Source organism: Rana temporaria, chromosome 8 (genome assembly GCF_905171775.1).
Source record: "Rana temporaria chromosome 8, aRanTem1.1, whole genome shotgun sequence".
Lineage (NCBI taxonomy): Eukaryota > Metazoa > Chordata > Amphibia > Anura > Ranidae > Rana > Rana temporaria.
Genome location: NC_053496.1, coordinates 135,594,508 through 135,612,872, shown reverse-complemented (window position 1 = coordinate 135,612,872; position 18,365 = coordinate 135,594,508). Strand labels below are relative to the sequence as shown.

The window sequence follows — 18,365 nt, the reverse complement described above, 5'->3', positions numbered from 1 at the left end:
AAAAACTTGAGGCGGCGTAACGTAAATGAAATAGGTTACGCGGATCTAAAGATCCTCTCACCTATCTGAATCTAGCCCCAGGTTCTTAATTTTTCAGATGGAAAAAAATCCTATTGGAAAATCCATTAGTCTGTACGGAATTCCGATGGGGAAAAAAACATGCATGCTTGGAAACAATGAGCTACAAAATACCCAACTTGTCATAGTACACATCATCTATGGCAGTGCCAAGCTTCCCATGATTTATTTACATTTTTTGCAGTTGTTTGCCCATTAGTCCTGAATATGGGCAGGAGATTCAACCCCATATACTATACAACTGTACAACCCATCTTCGCATTAAAGTTTTGGTTTTTGAATCCAAACCTCTTTCCTACTCCTAAGCAATTCCCGCACAAGTACACTCCTAAAATCCGATAGTAACACCTGAGTATTGCTCAGGTTGGGCTTGGGCAACTATTTCTCTCCAAAAGTTATTTGCATATGTGTCTTAGCAACATCAGAGTACAGTTGTTTCTATTTTAGACTAGCCTAACCTCATAAGTAACAGACAGACAGATTTAAAAAAAAACCATAGCTGGATCTGCTTTTCATTCTATAATGATAGCTTGTTAGTAATTGTTTCCCTTGAACAACTAGAAGAAAATATATTATATCTGTCAGTAGCGCCAGGCAGCTGGATGTCTATTACAATTGTGTCTGCATTTCCTGCTCATCCCTGGCTGACTGAATGTGGTCTGTAGAATTATTATTGTAATTGTACCCCTTAGATGGTTGTGACTCCGTAGTTAAGCTGGTATTAATTCAATCATTCTCTGTTTACTTAAAGGGATGGATGGTGTCAGTAATAAAATTCATTTTAAATACTATTTATTGTTATGCATCAGTGATGTATACGTCTTTGTGTGTAGAAATCATATTATTCTCCCTAACAGCAGCTTGGTTCCTAAATAATCTGGTGTTAAAATATTATTTGCTGTGTTTTTACAGTGGGGATCGAAAGTTTGGGCACCCCAGGTAAAAATGTGTATTAATGTGTACAGTATAACAAAGCCACGGAAAGATGGAAAAATCTCCAAAAGGCATCAAATTACAGATTAGACATTCTTATAATATGTCAAAAAAAGTTAGATTTTATTTCCATCATTTACACTTTCAAAATTTCAGAAAACATGGCGCCTGCAAAAGTTTGGGTACCCTGCAGAATTTATATGTGTAAAAGAAAGGGAAAGGGGAATGGGAATAATTTGCGCTTAGTAAGGAATGTATATTAATAAAACAATTAAGATAGGGTCCTGAGAAGGACGTCCTGCTGCTAAACACTACAACTTAGATATAAAGTGTAAAGAAAAATGTGCAAAAACAGTGTAGCGCTGGACAGCATATACCACATAAGTATGTAAAGCAACAGGTGTAAACAATGTTAATCTATAAGTGGTAACAATCTTTTGAAACTTAATTCAATATGTGAATACACAAAAGCTATAAATGCATAGGTTGTTATAACACTGTGCCAATCATTATGGCACTGAGCATAAATTACTTATAAATATCAACAGATAAATAAACAGTGTAAAATAAAGTGACCAATTCAGCATATGAGGTGCAAAACAAAAAGAGTCCACAGAAAAAAGCTGGAAGTTCACAGAAAAAAGCTGGGAGTTACTAGCCCCTTCCAATGCAGGTGGTGAAAAGATGCAAACAATGAAAGTCCAAGTCCAACAGGTGAGAAAGGAGGGAGATTTCAGACATCAGTGGCCCAACACCAGTAGAAATAAAGGCTTACCAGAAAGCCTGTGACTAATCCCTTTCACGAACAGTCTAAACAGGCATAGCAGGAAATTCTGATCCTTTGGGGTGTCAGGAACGAATCCGGATCTCTCCACAGATTAGATGGTAGAATTCACAGCTCCTCATAGGGTTAACCACTGCTTCCAAATGGACCTTGCATAGATGTATGTGAGCGTGTGTTTATCAAACACCATGTGGGGAAAGAGAAAGGGACAATCCCATAGTGTAGGCATAAAAAACGAGAGGGTTTATTTAAAAAACATAAAAATGAAACAGCTTAAAATACCCTCATTCTTTGAGAGTGATACAAAAGTCCTTGCAAGGATAAAAAGCTCCGTATGAATATCAGACCGCCTAAGGCCGTTGGCGCATGCGCAATGCGAGTGTGTCTGCCCGACGATCGTTTTGTCGTAATGACATCATCAGGGGCACACCAAGAATGCAGAATTTATAGCATGCACTGCCCCCTTTACAAAGCTGAGAGCTGCCAGTGTCATGGATTGTTTTCAATCATCGTCTGGGAAAACCAGGTGATGTCAATCTCAAAGACAAGTTCTGTGGACCAATGAGGTTAAAATAGAACTTTTTGGCCGGAATGAGCAAAGGTACGTTTGGAGAAGAAAGGGCACAGAATTTAATGAAAAGAACCTCTGTCCAACTGTTAGGCATGGGGGTGGATCAACCATGCTTTGGGGTTGTATTGCAGCCAGTGGCACAGGGAACATTTCACGAGTAGAAGGAAAAATGCATTCAATACAATTTCAGCAAATTTTGGATGGTAACTCGATGCCATCTGTGGAAAAAGCTGAAGTTAAAGAGAGGATGGCTTCTACAAATAAATAATGATCCTAAACACACCTCAAAATCCACGGGGGATTACATCAAGAGGCGTAAACTGAAGGTTTTGCCATGGCCTTTACAATCTCCTGACCTCAACATAATTGAAAAACTATGGATAGACCTTAAAAGAGCAGTGCGTGACAGACAGCCCAGAAAACTCTAAGAACTGGAAGATTTTTGTAAGGAAGAATGGGCAATGATACCTCAAACAAGAATTGAAGGACTCTAGGCTGGCTACAAAAAGCATTTACAAGCTGTGATACTTGCCAAAGGGTGCAGTACAAGATATTAACTTTGCAGGGTGCCCAAACTTTTTCAAACGCCATTTTTTTGTTTTCTGTAATTTTGAAAGTGTAAATTTATAGAAAAAAAATCAAACTTTTTTTGACATATTATAAGAATGTCTAATCTGTAATTTGATGCCTTTTGGAGATTTTTCCATCTTTCCTTGGCTTCGTTATGCACATTAATACAAATTTTTACCTGGGGTGCCCAAACTTTCGATCCCCACTGTACATCAACGATGCAGATCATTTGCAGTAGGATCTGGCTAATATTAAACATTTTCTCATTACATACCTTTAAAGTTAACCATGCACATGTAATGCCTTTATTCATATACCCTTATGGCAGGATCAGATGATGATCTGGCTGTATGCAAGGTAAGGGCATTAGTGGCACATTTAAAGCAAATTATGCTTTTGATTTTGAAAAACACCTGGACAACTTCTGACATTACAGGAGGCAATTATTGCACAGGGAAATTCTGGTCTTTTACTTTGCTATGAAGAAGATAGATTAAAGCTACTACGCACCATTACAATAATCATGTGAAAACCAAATCAGGTGCCACTATCAGACAAATACTATATACATAATAGAGAATGCTTTACTAATCCCAAGGAAAATTGGGAAATTGTTACGACACCATCCCCAAACTGTTCCCACAAAGTTGGGAGCATGAAAGTATCCAAAATGTCTTGATATGCCGACACCTTAAGAGTTCCCTTCACGAGAACCAAGGAGCCAAGCCCAACTACTGAAAAACAATCCCACACCATAATCCCCCCTCCACCAAATGATTTGAGCCAGTGCACAAAGCAATGCCCCTATTCTTTTGTCAATATAGTGTATGTGAGTTTGGTCTTGAAATACTGGTGATTAATTCATACATGTGAATTTGTTCTTCTTGTTGCTAAGAGGTGTAGCATGAAGCTTGTGGGTCCCGATGTAAAAGTTGACCTGGGGTTTCCCCACTACCACCCACCGCTTCCACCAAATGCCAAGATACCCCCCAGGGGATTGTATGTAAAAGAGGAAGCTAAGGGCCTGGCCTAGGCCTTGCCCAGGGTGGGTGGGCTATCTGACTTTTAGATTAGCATAGAAGCCTACCGTTTTCACCCGGGAGCTCAGAGTGTGGCCTTTCTGCCCAAATCTTGTTGGCACATGCACAGTTGAGCAGGGCAGGGAGGGAGGGGCTGTACTGGGCTGGACAGGGGGGCTGAGCAGAGAGTGCACCACTGGGAAAGGCTTGCCTGGTCACCCTGTGTAGGTGAAACTGGAAACTCAGAGGTCCCAGGACAAGCCTTTGTGGGCCCCTGCCGGCCCCTCAGTTTACTGAATTACCTACACAGGATGATTTTCTCTAGTGACACAGTGTAAAACAGGGATAGACAACCTTTGTGATGTGGAAAACTACATCCTTATCTGAACAATATAAAAGAGATCAAAGATCACCGCCAAGGCATCCTTTTTTTAAGAATTGAACTAGCAAAACTTCACTAAATTGTAAAGAACATTTTTAAAAAACATAAAACAAATGGCACTGTAAAAATAAAAACCTTGCCAACAAGAAAAATGGATAGTGTCAGTCAGTAGAGCATGAGCAGTGTCAGTAAGTCAGTGACCGGTGTGTGGACAGTGTCAGTAGGGCAGTGGTTGGTGTCAGCAGGGCAGAGGATATTGTCAGTAGAGCAGTGGATTAGTCAGTAGGTCAGAGGTTGGTGTCAGTAGAGCAGTGGATGGTGTCAGTAGCAGGACAGTATAAGGTGTGTTGATGATGTCAGTAGGTCAGTGGTTATGTCAGCAGGGCAGAGGATAGTGTCAGTAGAGCAGTGAATGAGTCAGTAGGGTAGAGGCTGATGTCAGTAAAGCAGTGGATGGTGTCAGTAGAGCAGTAAATGCGATCAGTGAGTGCAGAAGTGGACAGTGTCAGTAGTTTTTTTCATTTTTATTATTTTTTACAATTTCATTTGGCTTTGGTGAATTATCCGGTCTCTAAACAGACCCCGGATGTCTCACTTTAAAGACAGAGAAAGGAGATTGAGGACTCTGCAATCTCCATCTCTGCAGCCTTAGCTACAGAAAATTAATGAACTGAAATACTGAAGCTCTGTACAGAGCTTCCTGAATATTTACAAATGGAAGCATAGTAAACACAGTTTACTATGCTTCCGTTATGTATGTGTTCATTCAGAAAAGGAAGGAGCCTGTAAATATGACATATTTACCGGCCCCTCCCCTGCTCTACATCCTGAAACATCCCCCGCAGACAAGAGTAGAGAACGGAATGCTGGCAGCACTGGGGGGAGGGCAGGGGGAACCAGGGAAGCACATAGTGGGGCCCAGGCAACAATAGGAAGGGGGAAGGGGAACCTGGACAGTGGAGTACCATTCTGTCAACAAAGGTGTTTTAGTAGTCTGCCTAGCAACAGCAGTGTCAGAAGAATGCCTGTGCGTGGAAGAGCTGTTTGGCGCATGCACAATGGCGCGCACAGGTGCTTTCGCATGCGCAATGGTGCGCACGGAAGCATGCACAGGCGTGCTGTGACATTACTTGGCGCCAAAATAGGCTATTTAAAGAGATCAGACACCTTACTGCCTTGCTGTCCAGTCTACAGCGTTCCTGAGACCCCTGCTACCTGTGATTCTGATTGCTGACTTTGTTACCTGATCCGGCTCTCCCTTGACTACTCCTGCTTGCTGCCTGTCTTTGATATCGGCTTGTCCTGACTTCGCTTCTTCTTCTCTTTTTAACCTGATTGCTGCCCGCCTGATGAACTGACCCGGCCTGGATTTTGACTATTCTCTGGATTCTGCTCCTGTATCTGATCTGCCCGCCTGTATTTGACCCGGCCTGTCCTCACCTGCCAATCTCCTGTTCCACGAGTGCCGTGCCACTGTCTACAGTTCTCAGCCTGCTGCCTGCATCCTGCTTTGGACTACAGTACACCTCCCTGCTGCTGCTTCCAGAGGACAGAGTGTATTTATTGAGTAGTTCTGTGGATAAATGGAGGTCTATGACTCCCTTTGGAAGTCTGGGGTACTACCTGAACTGGTTGGTATCTGATGTCCCTTCAGTAGAAGGGATATTTAAATAAGAAAAGAGGAGATCCGGTGTCCGGAGTGATGCCACACTTGGTGCAAGGACATCAATTGTTTATTGAGAATCAACAATAAACACATTTGAGCCGTGTTTTCGGAGAAATGCCCTCCCCCTTCTTCAGGGCTAACATAGTAGCATAAAAAGGGGGGGGGGGTGTTGGAGCAAGAAGAATAGATTTCCAACCCTGCCAGACCTGAAGATGAGAAGGACCCGTCCTTACCAATCATCTTAATTCCATTAGCAACCAATATTCATGGCTTGTTCACTCCTCTATCCAACCACTCCTAATGTATAACCATGTCTTTGATTCATTTGGTAGACCTTCTGATCAGCTCCATGTCAATCGCAATACACCCACCAATACAAAGTGCAAAACCACAGAAAATCATGCAGTTCTAAACACCTCTAAGGCCTCGTACAGACAGGCAAACGTGTACGATGAAAACGGTCCGCCGCACCGTTTTCAGCGTACATGTGTGCCCGGAGATTTCTGTATGATGGCTGTACACACCATCATACAGAAATCCGCGCGTACTCGATACGCGGCGACGAGGCCGCACCGTCGCCGCGACGATGACGCGGCGACGTGCGCACCCCCTGGCAGTTCAATGCTTCCACGCATGCGTCGAAGTCATTCGACACATGCGAGGGATGGCGGCCGCTCGGACATGTACGGTAGGTCTGTACAGACGACCGAACATGTCCGACGGACAGGATTCCAGTGGGCATGTTTCTAAACATGTTTAGAAATATTTGCCCGCTCGAAAAAGGCCCGGCGGGCAAATGTACGCTGGAATCCTGTCCGCTCGGCTGTACAGACGACCGAACATGTCTGCTGAAACTGGTCCGCAGACCGGTTTCAGCAGACATGTTCGGTCGTCTGTACGGGGCCTAAGATCCAAAATTTAACACACAGACACCAGAGAAGAAGATGTAGAGGAGGAACCACAAAAATAAATAAAGACAGCAAATCAATATATAACTCAAATGCAACAAGGAGAGCAACAAGTGGTTAAAAAGATCTCTGCCAGCTAGGAGAAAACCTAAATCTTCTAAAAGCAACAAAAATCAAACAATATAAATAATTCCTGCAGCGCTCACACACAAATCCTTTATGCAAACATGAACATAAAGTAATAAATAACACGTATAACAATAAAACAAGACACTCACTCTATATTGCCAGCTACATGTTGCTTCTGAGCTGTGTCGCTTCAATGTTGCTAATGCAGTGCAAGCATGTGTGTGCCTAATGACAGGTTCAATGGGAGCATCGCAAGGGAGCATCGCGCTAATCAACTTGACACAAAGACAGAAATAAAAATAAGAAACACAAGAAACAGTAAAGCTCTTTAACCTGTCAATGTATAAACTCACTTCAGCGGAAGAGAAGTAGGGTGACCACGTGTCCCAGATTTCCCGGGACAGTCCCGCATTTTGCAGGTTTGTCCCGGGCACATTCATTCCAGGACAATACAGTGTCCCGGAATGAAACTGACACAGCCACCCCCCGGGCCAATCTGATGCCCCCAAAAAAGGCCGCCACATCACTGATTCACTCACCGACAGTACTTGTCCTGGCCGGAAATGACTGGAGGAGCACAATCCCCGCCCGCTGCTTGTGATTGGAGAAATCATAAATCTCGCCTCTTATATCCAATCACTGTGCTGTGATTCGTTACAGCACAAGCTGATTTTGGGGAGGGGAGGTTGTCCCTGAATGGTAGTTTGAAAATGTGGTCACCCTGAAGAGAAGGGCCTCAATTTCTGCCCAGTGGCCAGACCTAACACTTTCAAACTTTTCATAGATCTGCAAAACTACATGAAGAAACCCACACTCCAAAGGTACCAAGCACACAAGAAACATAAGCAACAATGGATTACAGACAATGTAACCCCTATACTACTCAACAGTGCCTTGCCAGAGTATGACATTCTTTCCAGCTACAGACTTCAAAGCCAAATTCAAGGCATAGCACAATATAAGGGAGACTTCATCTCCACCTTCCAGACCCTGATTGCAGCCGATCTCAACTGACTGCCTGACCAGTGGTGGTGCGTCCATAAAGGGCGCAGGTGCGCCACCCCCCTCTTTTCCGTTACCCCTCTATCACCATAGATAGAGTCTTGCATTGCATGACTTTATCTATGGTCACCGCTGCCGCCCCCTATTCAGGTGTCCGCCCCTTGTCGGGCGTCTGGCATCTAAATTACAGTGGCAGGGGTGTTTTTAGAAGCGCCTGATTAGAGCCGTGGGCTCTAATAGGCGTACTGATTAGAGCCGTAGGCTTACAAAAAGGTAAACAGCGGGCGCAATGCTGTGCGTTCGCTGTTTACTCAGTGTTGTGTTAGGGAAGCGAATAAACCGCTTTCCTAACACTGACCCGCCTCTCAGCCAATCAGGTGCTCGGGTCTGGTTACCTTTCACCTGATTGGCTAAAGCAACAGGCGATGTGATTCTATGCCTTTTTTCCCCTCTGTTTTTTGCCTGGAATTCGAGAAGTAGAGGCTGTCAGATGCTTTATTGAAATTCATTTATTGAAAATCATAGCATACGTTTTATATGCCATGATTTTCAATAAATACATTTGTATGTCTATGAATGTATATTATGTATGTCTATTTCTTTTACAGCATCTATACTTACCCATCTGCCCTTTAAAAAAAAAAAACCTGATGAAGCCAATAAGGCGACACATGTTGGGTTGAGGTTGTCTCCTTGGTTCCATTTCCTCTGACTGATTCAAAATGTGATATCTTTGCTATATCTGATCTGTTACCAGAGGGTTTATACCTTTCGGAGACTAGGGGGAGTGTATGGGGTTTAGTAGTAAGATGCTGGTACATTATGTTTTAATGTAGTGCCTTATGCTTTATGAGACACATTCGCATATGTTCGCGGCATTAGTGTTCTAATGAGAAAAGTTGCAGTGTCTGGATTTCTTTAGAAGAATTTAACCCTTGTAGAGTATCTCAATAAAACCAAAATCCCTATTGCGAGAAATTCCTAAAATTTGACTTAGCGCAGACTTTCGGGAAAATCAGTCAATCACACTAGCAGGAAATTACATTTTTGGGGGCATTCTTTACACCAACTGTGTACCAAACACCTCTAGGAAGCCATATTGCATTAAACGTTACAACAATTAGCATCTGCGGTAGTAGATGTAGAAAACCTCCCCTTTTGGGTACATTTACATTTTAATTTACAATATGGCCTGTGTAGCAATTGTATATTGGATACTTTTTATTTTTATTTGCAACACTTTTATATTTCACAAAAGTGGAGTTATCTTTTAAATGTCTCCTGTGTGAACACAGAAACCAATAAAAACCTAAAATATGTTTTCATCCTTCCTCACTCTATCCATGACAAAAAAAGGTTTGTCTCATGGAGGTCATATTCATTAAGCTGAACCTTGACTGCTGTTAAGGCCATTTACTATTGGTTTTAGTAACCCTGTCACTGTTCTTTACACTTTTCTGTTTCCTTAGGAAATAATCCTTATATAACAGTTATATGGGTTAACACTGTAGGTGCCTGTCTTAAATTCTCTTAAATTACCTCCCCTGTCCCTTTTCCCTGCTGTCGTTTTTCTAAATTAAGGTGCGTGCTTATTAGGATTTGAGAACCGTGGAAACCATTGGCATGTCTGTGCATGCGTGGCTGATTGCTGCATGTTCACACAAATGCCACCAGCATCTGGTGGATGGGCACTGCAGTGCCCTGCGGCATTTGTGAGCATGCATGAAAATCTGAAGCAAATTTGTGGTTTGGCAACACACTGCCTCCTGGGTTAGCGGTGTCATAGCAATCCCAGGAGGCAGCAAGACCCAGCTGGAAACTTGGAAGTGCTGCCTTGCAGCTCGAAAATCAACAAAACACAAAAAATTGGACAAAAATGTTTATCATTTGTGTGAGAGGGAGGGGAGAAGGGCAAAGTAACAAATTGTTGTTTAGGCAAGCTATGTTCTGCTTTAACCCTTGTAATGCCACCGACATAGGCCATGGGCCAGATTCACGTAGATCAGCGGATCTATAGATCCGCTCGATCTACGTGATTTAAGATCCGCTCCTGCAAGTTTGAGAGGCAAGTGGCTAATTCACAAACCACTTACCTCCAAACTTGCGGCGGCGGATCCTAAATCCCCCGGCGGAATTCAAATTCCGCGGCTAGGGGGAGTGTACTATTTAAATCAGGCGCGTTCCCGCGCCGATTTAAATGTGCATGTGCAGTCTGCGGAATTTCCCGGCGTGCATTGCTCCCACTGATGTCACTAGGACGTCAGTGGTTTCGACGTGAGCGTGACTTGCGACGCGCGTGTTTGTGAATCAGCGTACGCAAACGACGTTAGAAAATTCAAATTCGACGCGGGAACGCCGGCTATACTTAACATTGGCTGCGCCTGATAAAAGCAGGGGTAAGTATACGACCTGAAAGCCGCTACGGAAACGTCGTAAGAAGACTGCGTCGGGTCCGCGTACGTTCGTAAATTTGCGTATCTCGCTGATTTACATATTATTCAAGGTAAATCAGAGGGAACGCCCCCGGCACCATTTTTAAATCGAAAATAAGATCCGACAGTGTAACACTGTCGGATCTAAGCCCTATCTATGCGTAACTGATTCTATGAATCAGGCGCATAGATAGGACCAGTGTGAGGCCCCGTACACACGACCAGTTTCCTCGGCAGAATTCAGCTTCCGACCGAGTTTCTGGCTGAATTCTGCCGAGGAAACTGGTCGTGTGTACACTTTCGGCCGAGGAAGCCGACGAGGAGCTCGACGAGGAAATAGAGAACATGTTCTCTATTTCCTCGTTGTTCTATGGGAGCTCTCGTCCCGCCGAGCTCCTCGGCGGCTTCAGTGCTGAACTGGCCGAGGAACTCGATGTGTTTGGCACGTCGAGTTCCTCGGCCGTGTGTACGAGGCATAAGTCAGAGATACGATGGTGTATCTGTAGATACACCGTCGTATCTCTTTGTGAATCTGGCCCCATATGTCAGTGACTTTAGGGAGTATTACCCACACTCACCTCGGCTGCAGCTTCCGGGAGTGTGTGTGAATCTGACAATCTGGCTGTCAGCTGTATGATTGAAGTGATCTGGTGGCTGTGCAGCCACTGGATCATTTTCATACACCACCACCCTTGCCTTATTTCCTGAGCTCCATGCATCCATAGAATAGCAAGTATTGTTGGGTGGAGGGGTGGGAGATCAGAGAATGTCCATTCGCTGATCCCCCTTTCCTGTTTTAGACCTGGAAGCAATGTGTAACACATCACTTCTGGGTTTTGGTGTCATTGTCCCCAGCCAGTATGTCCGGGGAAGACACTAATGCAGTGTGATCCTGCATTTGTTTAACTGAAGGACAGGTGAGACATCAAAACTTCTAGACCCCTGATTTCTCATTAAAGAGAACATGTCACCAAAAATGCATCCTCTTTGTGATGAAAAAAAGTTTAGTAAACTTTTTTTTTTAAATTGTAAAAAATGAAAGTCACACCTAAACACCTAATACCCCCCCCCATAAAAAAATTTGAGCCTACCCCCACATACATGCACATGTCCAGGGCGCCTATGCATGAAAATGTTGATTTGGCTACACTTTATGTATCAGCGTGCATGCTGGAGTAAGAGCAATCATTTTAGGACCATTTGTCACAATTAACTCTAAACAAATGACTTGCATGGGGCTTTTAAAGCATTGTAAAAAGCAAGTTTAAAAAAAATAGGGTATTGAAATTTGTTGCATTTCACGGGCGCACACAATTTTAAGGCTTGGCATGTTGGGTATCTATGTATTCGCCAAAACCTCACGTTTTTTATTTTATTTTACCAAAGTAATTGGGTAAAGCAAGTTCGTACTCTACAGCTACCCTGGGTCAACCAGGGTCCTACCTAGGCCGTTTTGTTCTTGTACACTTCTCTTGTCTCTACCTTCTTCTCCCCCCCCCTTTTACTCCTCCTCTCCCCCCTTTCTTCCTCTCGTTTCATTTTTCTCTACTACATACCCATTGTTAAGCTTTTATGGAAAAGGGCAGAAAGCATTCCAGGCCCCTTTCTCTACCTAATCCTTCCGGCTGACAAGTGTATAGATATGGCTTTTGCTACTTGGTACTAACTCAGAGAACGTTTTCTATTTGTAACACAGCTTTAATGCCAATTGTATGCACAAGTCATTGTTCTCCTTTTTCTATGATGCCTCATTGTATGACTGTATTGCACTTACTTGGTCCGTATTGGGCGTTAATAAAAAAACATATTTAAAAAAAAATATATATATGTTTTCTGTGTTGTAAAATTTACTTTTGCGTATTTTTTCACTGTCATTTTCCATTAACTGTGCTAATATTTGGAAATTGGAACCACCAATATTTTATTCTCTAGGCTCTCTGCTTTCTGAAAATATATCATGTTTGTGGGGTTTATGTAATCTTCAGGCCTAAATAGATTTTAAAGATTAAAGTGGTTCTAACATTAGATATTTGTTTTCATGTTAAGTAAATTCAGATGAAGTAATGCAAAAATTTAACACTTCCGGGTATTTATTAAATCTCAAAAGGATCATAGTACTTTAAAAAAGAATGCCTTTATCTGCTTTTTTCCCCAGAAGCACAGATCTTTTTGTTCAGACATCATCTTGTGTCATGATCGACCTCCTGCACTGCAATGCTGGCTCAGATTTTATATAATCGTTTAAAGGGGTTGTAAAGGTACAATTTTTTTCCCTAAATAGCTTCCTTTACCTTAGTGCAGTCCTCCTTCACTTGCCTCATCCTTTCACTTTGCTTTTAACCACTTAAGGACCTTGGCTGTTTTTCAGATTTGGCGTTTACAAGACTAAAACAGTTTTTTTTGCTAGAAAATTACTTAAAACCCCCAAACATTATATATATTGTTTTCTAACACCCTAGAGAATAAAATGGCGGTCATTGCAATATTTTTTGTCACACCGTATTTGCGCAGCGGTCTTACAAGCGCACTTTTTTCCGGAAAAAATTAACTTTTTTGAATTAAAAAGTAAGACAACAGAAAAGTTAGCCCAATTTTTTTATATATTGTGAAAGATAATGTTACGCCGAGTAAAATGATACCCAACATGTCACGCTTCAAAATTGCGCCCGCTCGTTTTGACGTCACTTCCGACCTGCTATGCTATGGGGACGGGTGGGGGCCATCTTGCCCTCACTCACACCCACAGCAAGCAGGAGACAGCACCCGATCAACTCCGCTGCTGCCGATGGCTCCGGTAAGCGGCGGAGGGTGCAGGAGAGCGGTGGGAGGGGCCCTCTCCCTCCGCCGATAACGGTGATCTCCCAGCGAATCTGCCATGGAGACCACCGTTATCGTTTACAGGACCGCTCAAGGAAAAGATGGATACTGTATCTCGGTTGTGGCAGCAACGACACTCCACACCAGGGAGAAAGCCTCGCATTACTGTGTGGAGTTACAGGCAGAAAAACAGGAAGTGAGGATTTCTCAGGAGAAATAAGGACATTTAAAAGCAAAATGGAAGAATGAGGTAAGTGAAGGAGGACTGCACTAAGGTAAAGGAAGCTATTTAGGAAAAAAAAAAAATTGTACCTTTACAACCCCTTTAAATCCTGATGGCTGTGCAGTTGTTGGCATGTCCATAATAAATCTATATATATAAAACTCAACGTGTGTATGTATGTATGTTCCAGCATCACGTCCAAACGGCTAAAGATATTAACATGAAACTTGGCACACATGTTACTTATATGTCAGCAACAAACATAGGATAGGTGGTTTAACCCTTACCCACCCCCATTTGCCATGGTCGGGGTTTTTCTTTAAAGTCCCATTCAACTCTATGGGAAATACATGTTACTTCATAACTTCCAAACGGCTGTAGATATTTTGATAACACTTGGTCACATGTTACTTATATGTCCACTTAAACTATAGGATAGTTAATTTATCCCTTAACCACTTAAGCCCCGGACCAAAATGCTGCCTAAAGACCCAAGGGGTTTTTACAGTTTGGGACTGCGTCGCTTTAACAGACAATTGCGCGGTCGTGCGACGTGGCTCCCAAACAAAATTGGCGTCTTTTTTTCCCCACAAATAAAGCTTTCTTTTGGTGGTATTTGATCACCTCTGCGGTTTTTATTTTTTGCGCTATAAACAAAAATAGAGCGACAATTTTGAAAAAAATGCAATATTTTTTACTTTTTGCTATAATAAATATCCCCCAAAAACATATATAACATTTTTTTTTCCTCAGTTTAGGCCGATACGTATTCTTCTACCTATTTTTGGTAAAAGAAATCGCAATAATCGTTTATCGGTTGGTTTGCGCAAAATTTATAGTGTTTACAAAATAGGGGATAGTTTTTTTTTTTTTACTACTAATGGCGGCGATCAGCGATTTTTTTCGTGACTGCGACATTATGGCGGACACTTCGGACAATTTTGACACATTTTTGGGACAATTGTCATTTTCACAGCAAAAAATGCATTTAAATTGCATTCTTTATTGTGAAAATGACAGTTGCAGTTTGGGAGTTAAACACAGGGGACGCTGTAACATTTAGGGATCACTGTGTATGTGTTTACTAGTGTAGGGGGGTGTGGCTGTAGGAATGACGTCATCGATCGTGTCTTCCCTATAAATGAGATGACGCGATCGATGCGCCGACACAGTGAAGCACGGGGAAGCCGTGTTTACACACGGCTCTCCCCGTTCTTCAGCTCCGGGGAGCGATCGCGACGGAGCGGCTATAAACGAATAGCCGCGCCGTCGTCCTGGATCGCTCCTGAAGCCACGGGGACCGCCGCATGTACCAGGGGGGGTCCCGATCGGACCCCCGACCCACGTCAATCACGGCACCTATATATACGTGGATGTGCCTGCCTGTGCCATTCTGCTGACGTATATGTACATGAGGCGGTCCTTAAGTGGTTAACTACCCCCATTTGTGAGGGTCGGGGTTTTTGTTTAAAGTCCCATGCAAATCAATGGGAAATGTATGTTCCCACATAACTTCTGTACGCCTGGAGATATTTCAATAATACCTGGTACACATATTACTTATATGCCAAATAAAAATATATGACAGTTAAATTAACCCTTACCTACACCCTTATATAAAAGATGGGTATATTTATATTACTATGATTTTCCTCCCCAAAAGGTTAAGATAGGAAGACCGGGCAACGCCGGGTATTCAGCTAGTGTGTGATAAATATTAGCGCTTTCTGCTGCCTCATACCTAGTGACTAGTTGGAAAGGTGCAATGTACAATCTAATATCTTGGAAGGGAACACAGGAAATATTTTCTGCTGCAGGCTTATGGAATCATCTAAGCCTGGGCAAGGTACATGTACTGGAGCTCAGGGGTTCTTTTTTAATGATAAAAGATACAGCTTTTGCAAAAAAATGAAATTATATTATTGCTGTATTGGGACTTGTAAATTTCCAGTTTGCAGAAATATTGGGCCGGATTCAAAAAGGACTTACGATGGCGTATCTCCAGATACGCCGTCCGTCGTAAGTCCAAATGTGCGCTGTCGTATCTATACGTGTATTCTGGAAACCAGATACGCCTGAATTTTGCCAAGATACGCCCGATGTAAGTCTCCTACGCCGTCATATCTTGGGTGCATATTTACACTGGCCGCAAGGGGCGCTTCCGTAGATTTACGCGTCAAATATGCAAATGACCTAGATACGCCGATTCACTAACGTACTTGCGCCCGTCGCATTTAGCTACGTCGTTTACGTAAGGCTTAAGTCTGGCGTAAAGTTACCCCTGCTATATGAGGCGCAAGTAATGCAAATGTAATGGAAACGTCGGAACAGCCGTCATATTTTACGTCATTTACGTAAGTCGTACGTGAATGGGGCTGGGCGTAGGTTATGTTCACGTTGCATGAATGGACCCGGCATATCTTAGGGAGTAAATTTGACGTGATTCTAAACATGCGCACGCATGCGCAGTTCGTTCGGCGCTTCATTTACATGGGGTCACGATTAATTTCAATACAACACTCCCACTACCAGCCTACTTTGAATTACGCGGGCTTACGCCGGCCCATTTACGCTACGCCGCCGTAACTTAGGGAGCAAGTGCTTTGTGAATACTGTACTTGCCTCTCTATGTTACGTCGGCATAGCGCATATGAAAATGGCACACGCCCGCACAGAGATACGCCGATCTCTCTAATCTGGCCCATTATGTTTCTGTATAAAAATTTCCAGTTTGCAGAAATATTATATTTCTGCATAAAAAAATGCATTCTGCAAAGAAAATCAAAACAATAACATACAGTAGTTGTTTGAGTGTCTTGAACAAGTAGTTCAAACAGTCAGCTATTGTTTCTCTCTATGCAAAATATTCAGCTACACAGGGTGCTTCACCTTCTTTGTATATGAAGAAGAATTTGCATTCTGGTTCTTTTTTCTAAAATACTTTTAGCATTAGCTGGTGTAACCACAAAACAGTCACAAATGATGCATTACATGAGAAAACTAAATTGTACAATATTGTTATCCTATTTTTACCTCAGGTGATCATTGGAATCCTGAAAATTGTGTCGCGCAAATATTACGGCTGGGCTGGAATGAACCGGCAGGGGTAGGCGGTTATTCAGATACATGTCAGCAAGCCAGTATTCATGTATCTAAGGAAGACGAAGAAAGAGAACACTTTAACAAAAATGAAGGCAAATAATTAATACAGTTGGTTCTAGATGATAAATAGGCATAGTAGATTTTATAGTGCTTAAAATGATGTAAAAATATTTATGCCTCATCATGAAACCCAGGAAAGTAACTTGTTGCTGTTGGAACTATAGATATGTCTAGCTATGTCCGTTGGTTTTTTAGTCAGTACAATCTTATTGTCATAGCTGTGCTTGCAGAGATTTTGAGGCAAGGGCCATTCAGTGGCTTTGAATGTTAAAGTGGATGTAAACCTCAACAATTTGACTTCCAGATAAAAACTTGTCTAAATAAAAAGTCCTTTCCGTCCCCTTGCTTCGAGTGACATAAATTACCTCTCACAATGAACTGTGGATCACCCCCCATATTATGATAAACATCCAGGAATGTGCATGTGTCCAAGCTAGTGCACGAGATATGTAAAAACCCTGTCACTCGAAGCAAGGGGACAGAAAGGACTTTTTATCTGGAAGTCTGTTCATTTTCACTAAACAATAAAAGAGGATTGCTCAGAGCTGGATTAACTGGGCCAGATTCATGTAGCACTTACGCCGACGTATCTCGAGATGCGCGGCGTAAGTCTAAATGTGCACCGTCGTACCTATGCACCGTACCCACAGAACCAGACTCTGTGCAGGCCAGTCCAGTTCCTCCACCCCAAACTCACTCATTTATGTCTTTATGGTCCTTGCTTTGTGGACTGGTCCAAATCATTTGATGAAAGGGGGGTTATGGTGGGGGGTTGTTTTCAGAGGTTGGACTTGGTCCCTTAGTTCCATTGAAGGGAACTCTTAAGGCGTCAGCATACCAAGACATTTTGGACAATTTCATGCTCCCAACTTTGTGGGAACAGTTTGGGGACGGCCCCTTCCTGTTCCAACATGACTGCTCACCAGTGCACAAAGCAAGGTCCATAATGACATGGATGAGCAAGTTTGGGGTGGAGGAACTTGACTGACCTCAACTCGATAGAACACCTTTGAAATGAATTAGAGCAGAGACTGCAAGCCAGGCCTTCTTGTCCATCAAAAAAATATAAATAAAAATATATTAAAAAAATATATATTTTTTATAAAAAAAAAAAGGGGGTTCCCATCCGGGCCCCTTACAGGTGTACTGCCTGTACCCCCCTGATGGCAGCCCTGGTCATAAGTCTCCATTGCTGTTATGAGGGCTGACATCTCCTGGGTGTTAAAGTTTTTTTTCCTCCTCTGCCTGTGGGGAACGGGAGCAGCCATCTCACAGCAAAGTACCTTCCCTGGTGGTGGAATAAAACTGGATGTACTTTTGCATCGGCTGGGTGTAAGTTGGGCCGGCGTATCTCTGTAAGTTGGGCCGGCATAGTTGTGAGCATGCTCAGAAGGGAACGAACGTACTGAGCATGCTCCGTTCATGATACGCCGGGCGTAAATCACTGCTCCACGTTCAGAACATCATTTGCATAAGGTCACACCCACTTCCACTTACGCCAAGGAAATTAAGTTAGGCCGGTGCAAAGTTTGGCACAAGTGCTTTGTGAATACTGTACTTGCCTCTCTGAGTTACAGCGGCGTAGTGTATCTGAGATGCGCTACGCCGGCAGAAAGATGCGCCATTGTATGTGAATCTGGCCCACTATGTGTGGCAAGACTGGGCACAGATGATAGGAAATCTTATTCT

At 42.9% G+C, this 18,365-nt stretch overlaps 1 protein-coding gene across 1 annotated transcript in view; it reads right to left on the bottom strand.

Moving 5' to 3' along the window:
- CHAT (choline O-acetyltransferase) overlaps positions 1-18,365 on the bottom strand; it is a 136,851-nt gene that overhangs the window by 94,084 nt on the left and 24,402 nt on the right. The window contains exon 4 of the mRNA XM_040320731.1: positions 16,548-16,666. Within this exon, the coding sequence (XP_040176665.1) occupies positions 16,548-16,666 (119 nt within the window). The remainder of the gene's footprint in view (positions 1-16,547; positions 16,667-18,365) is intronic.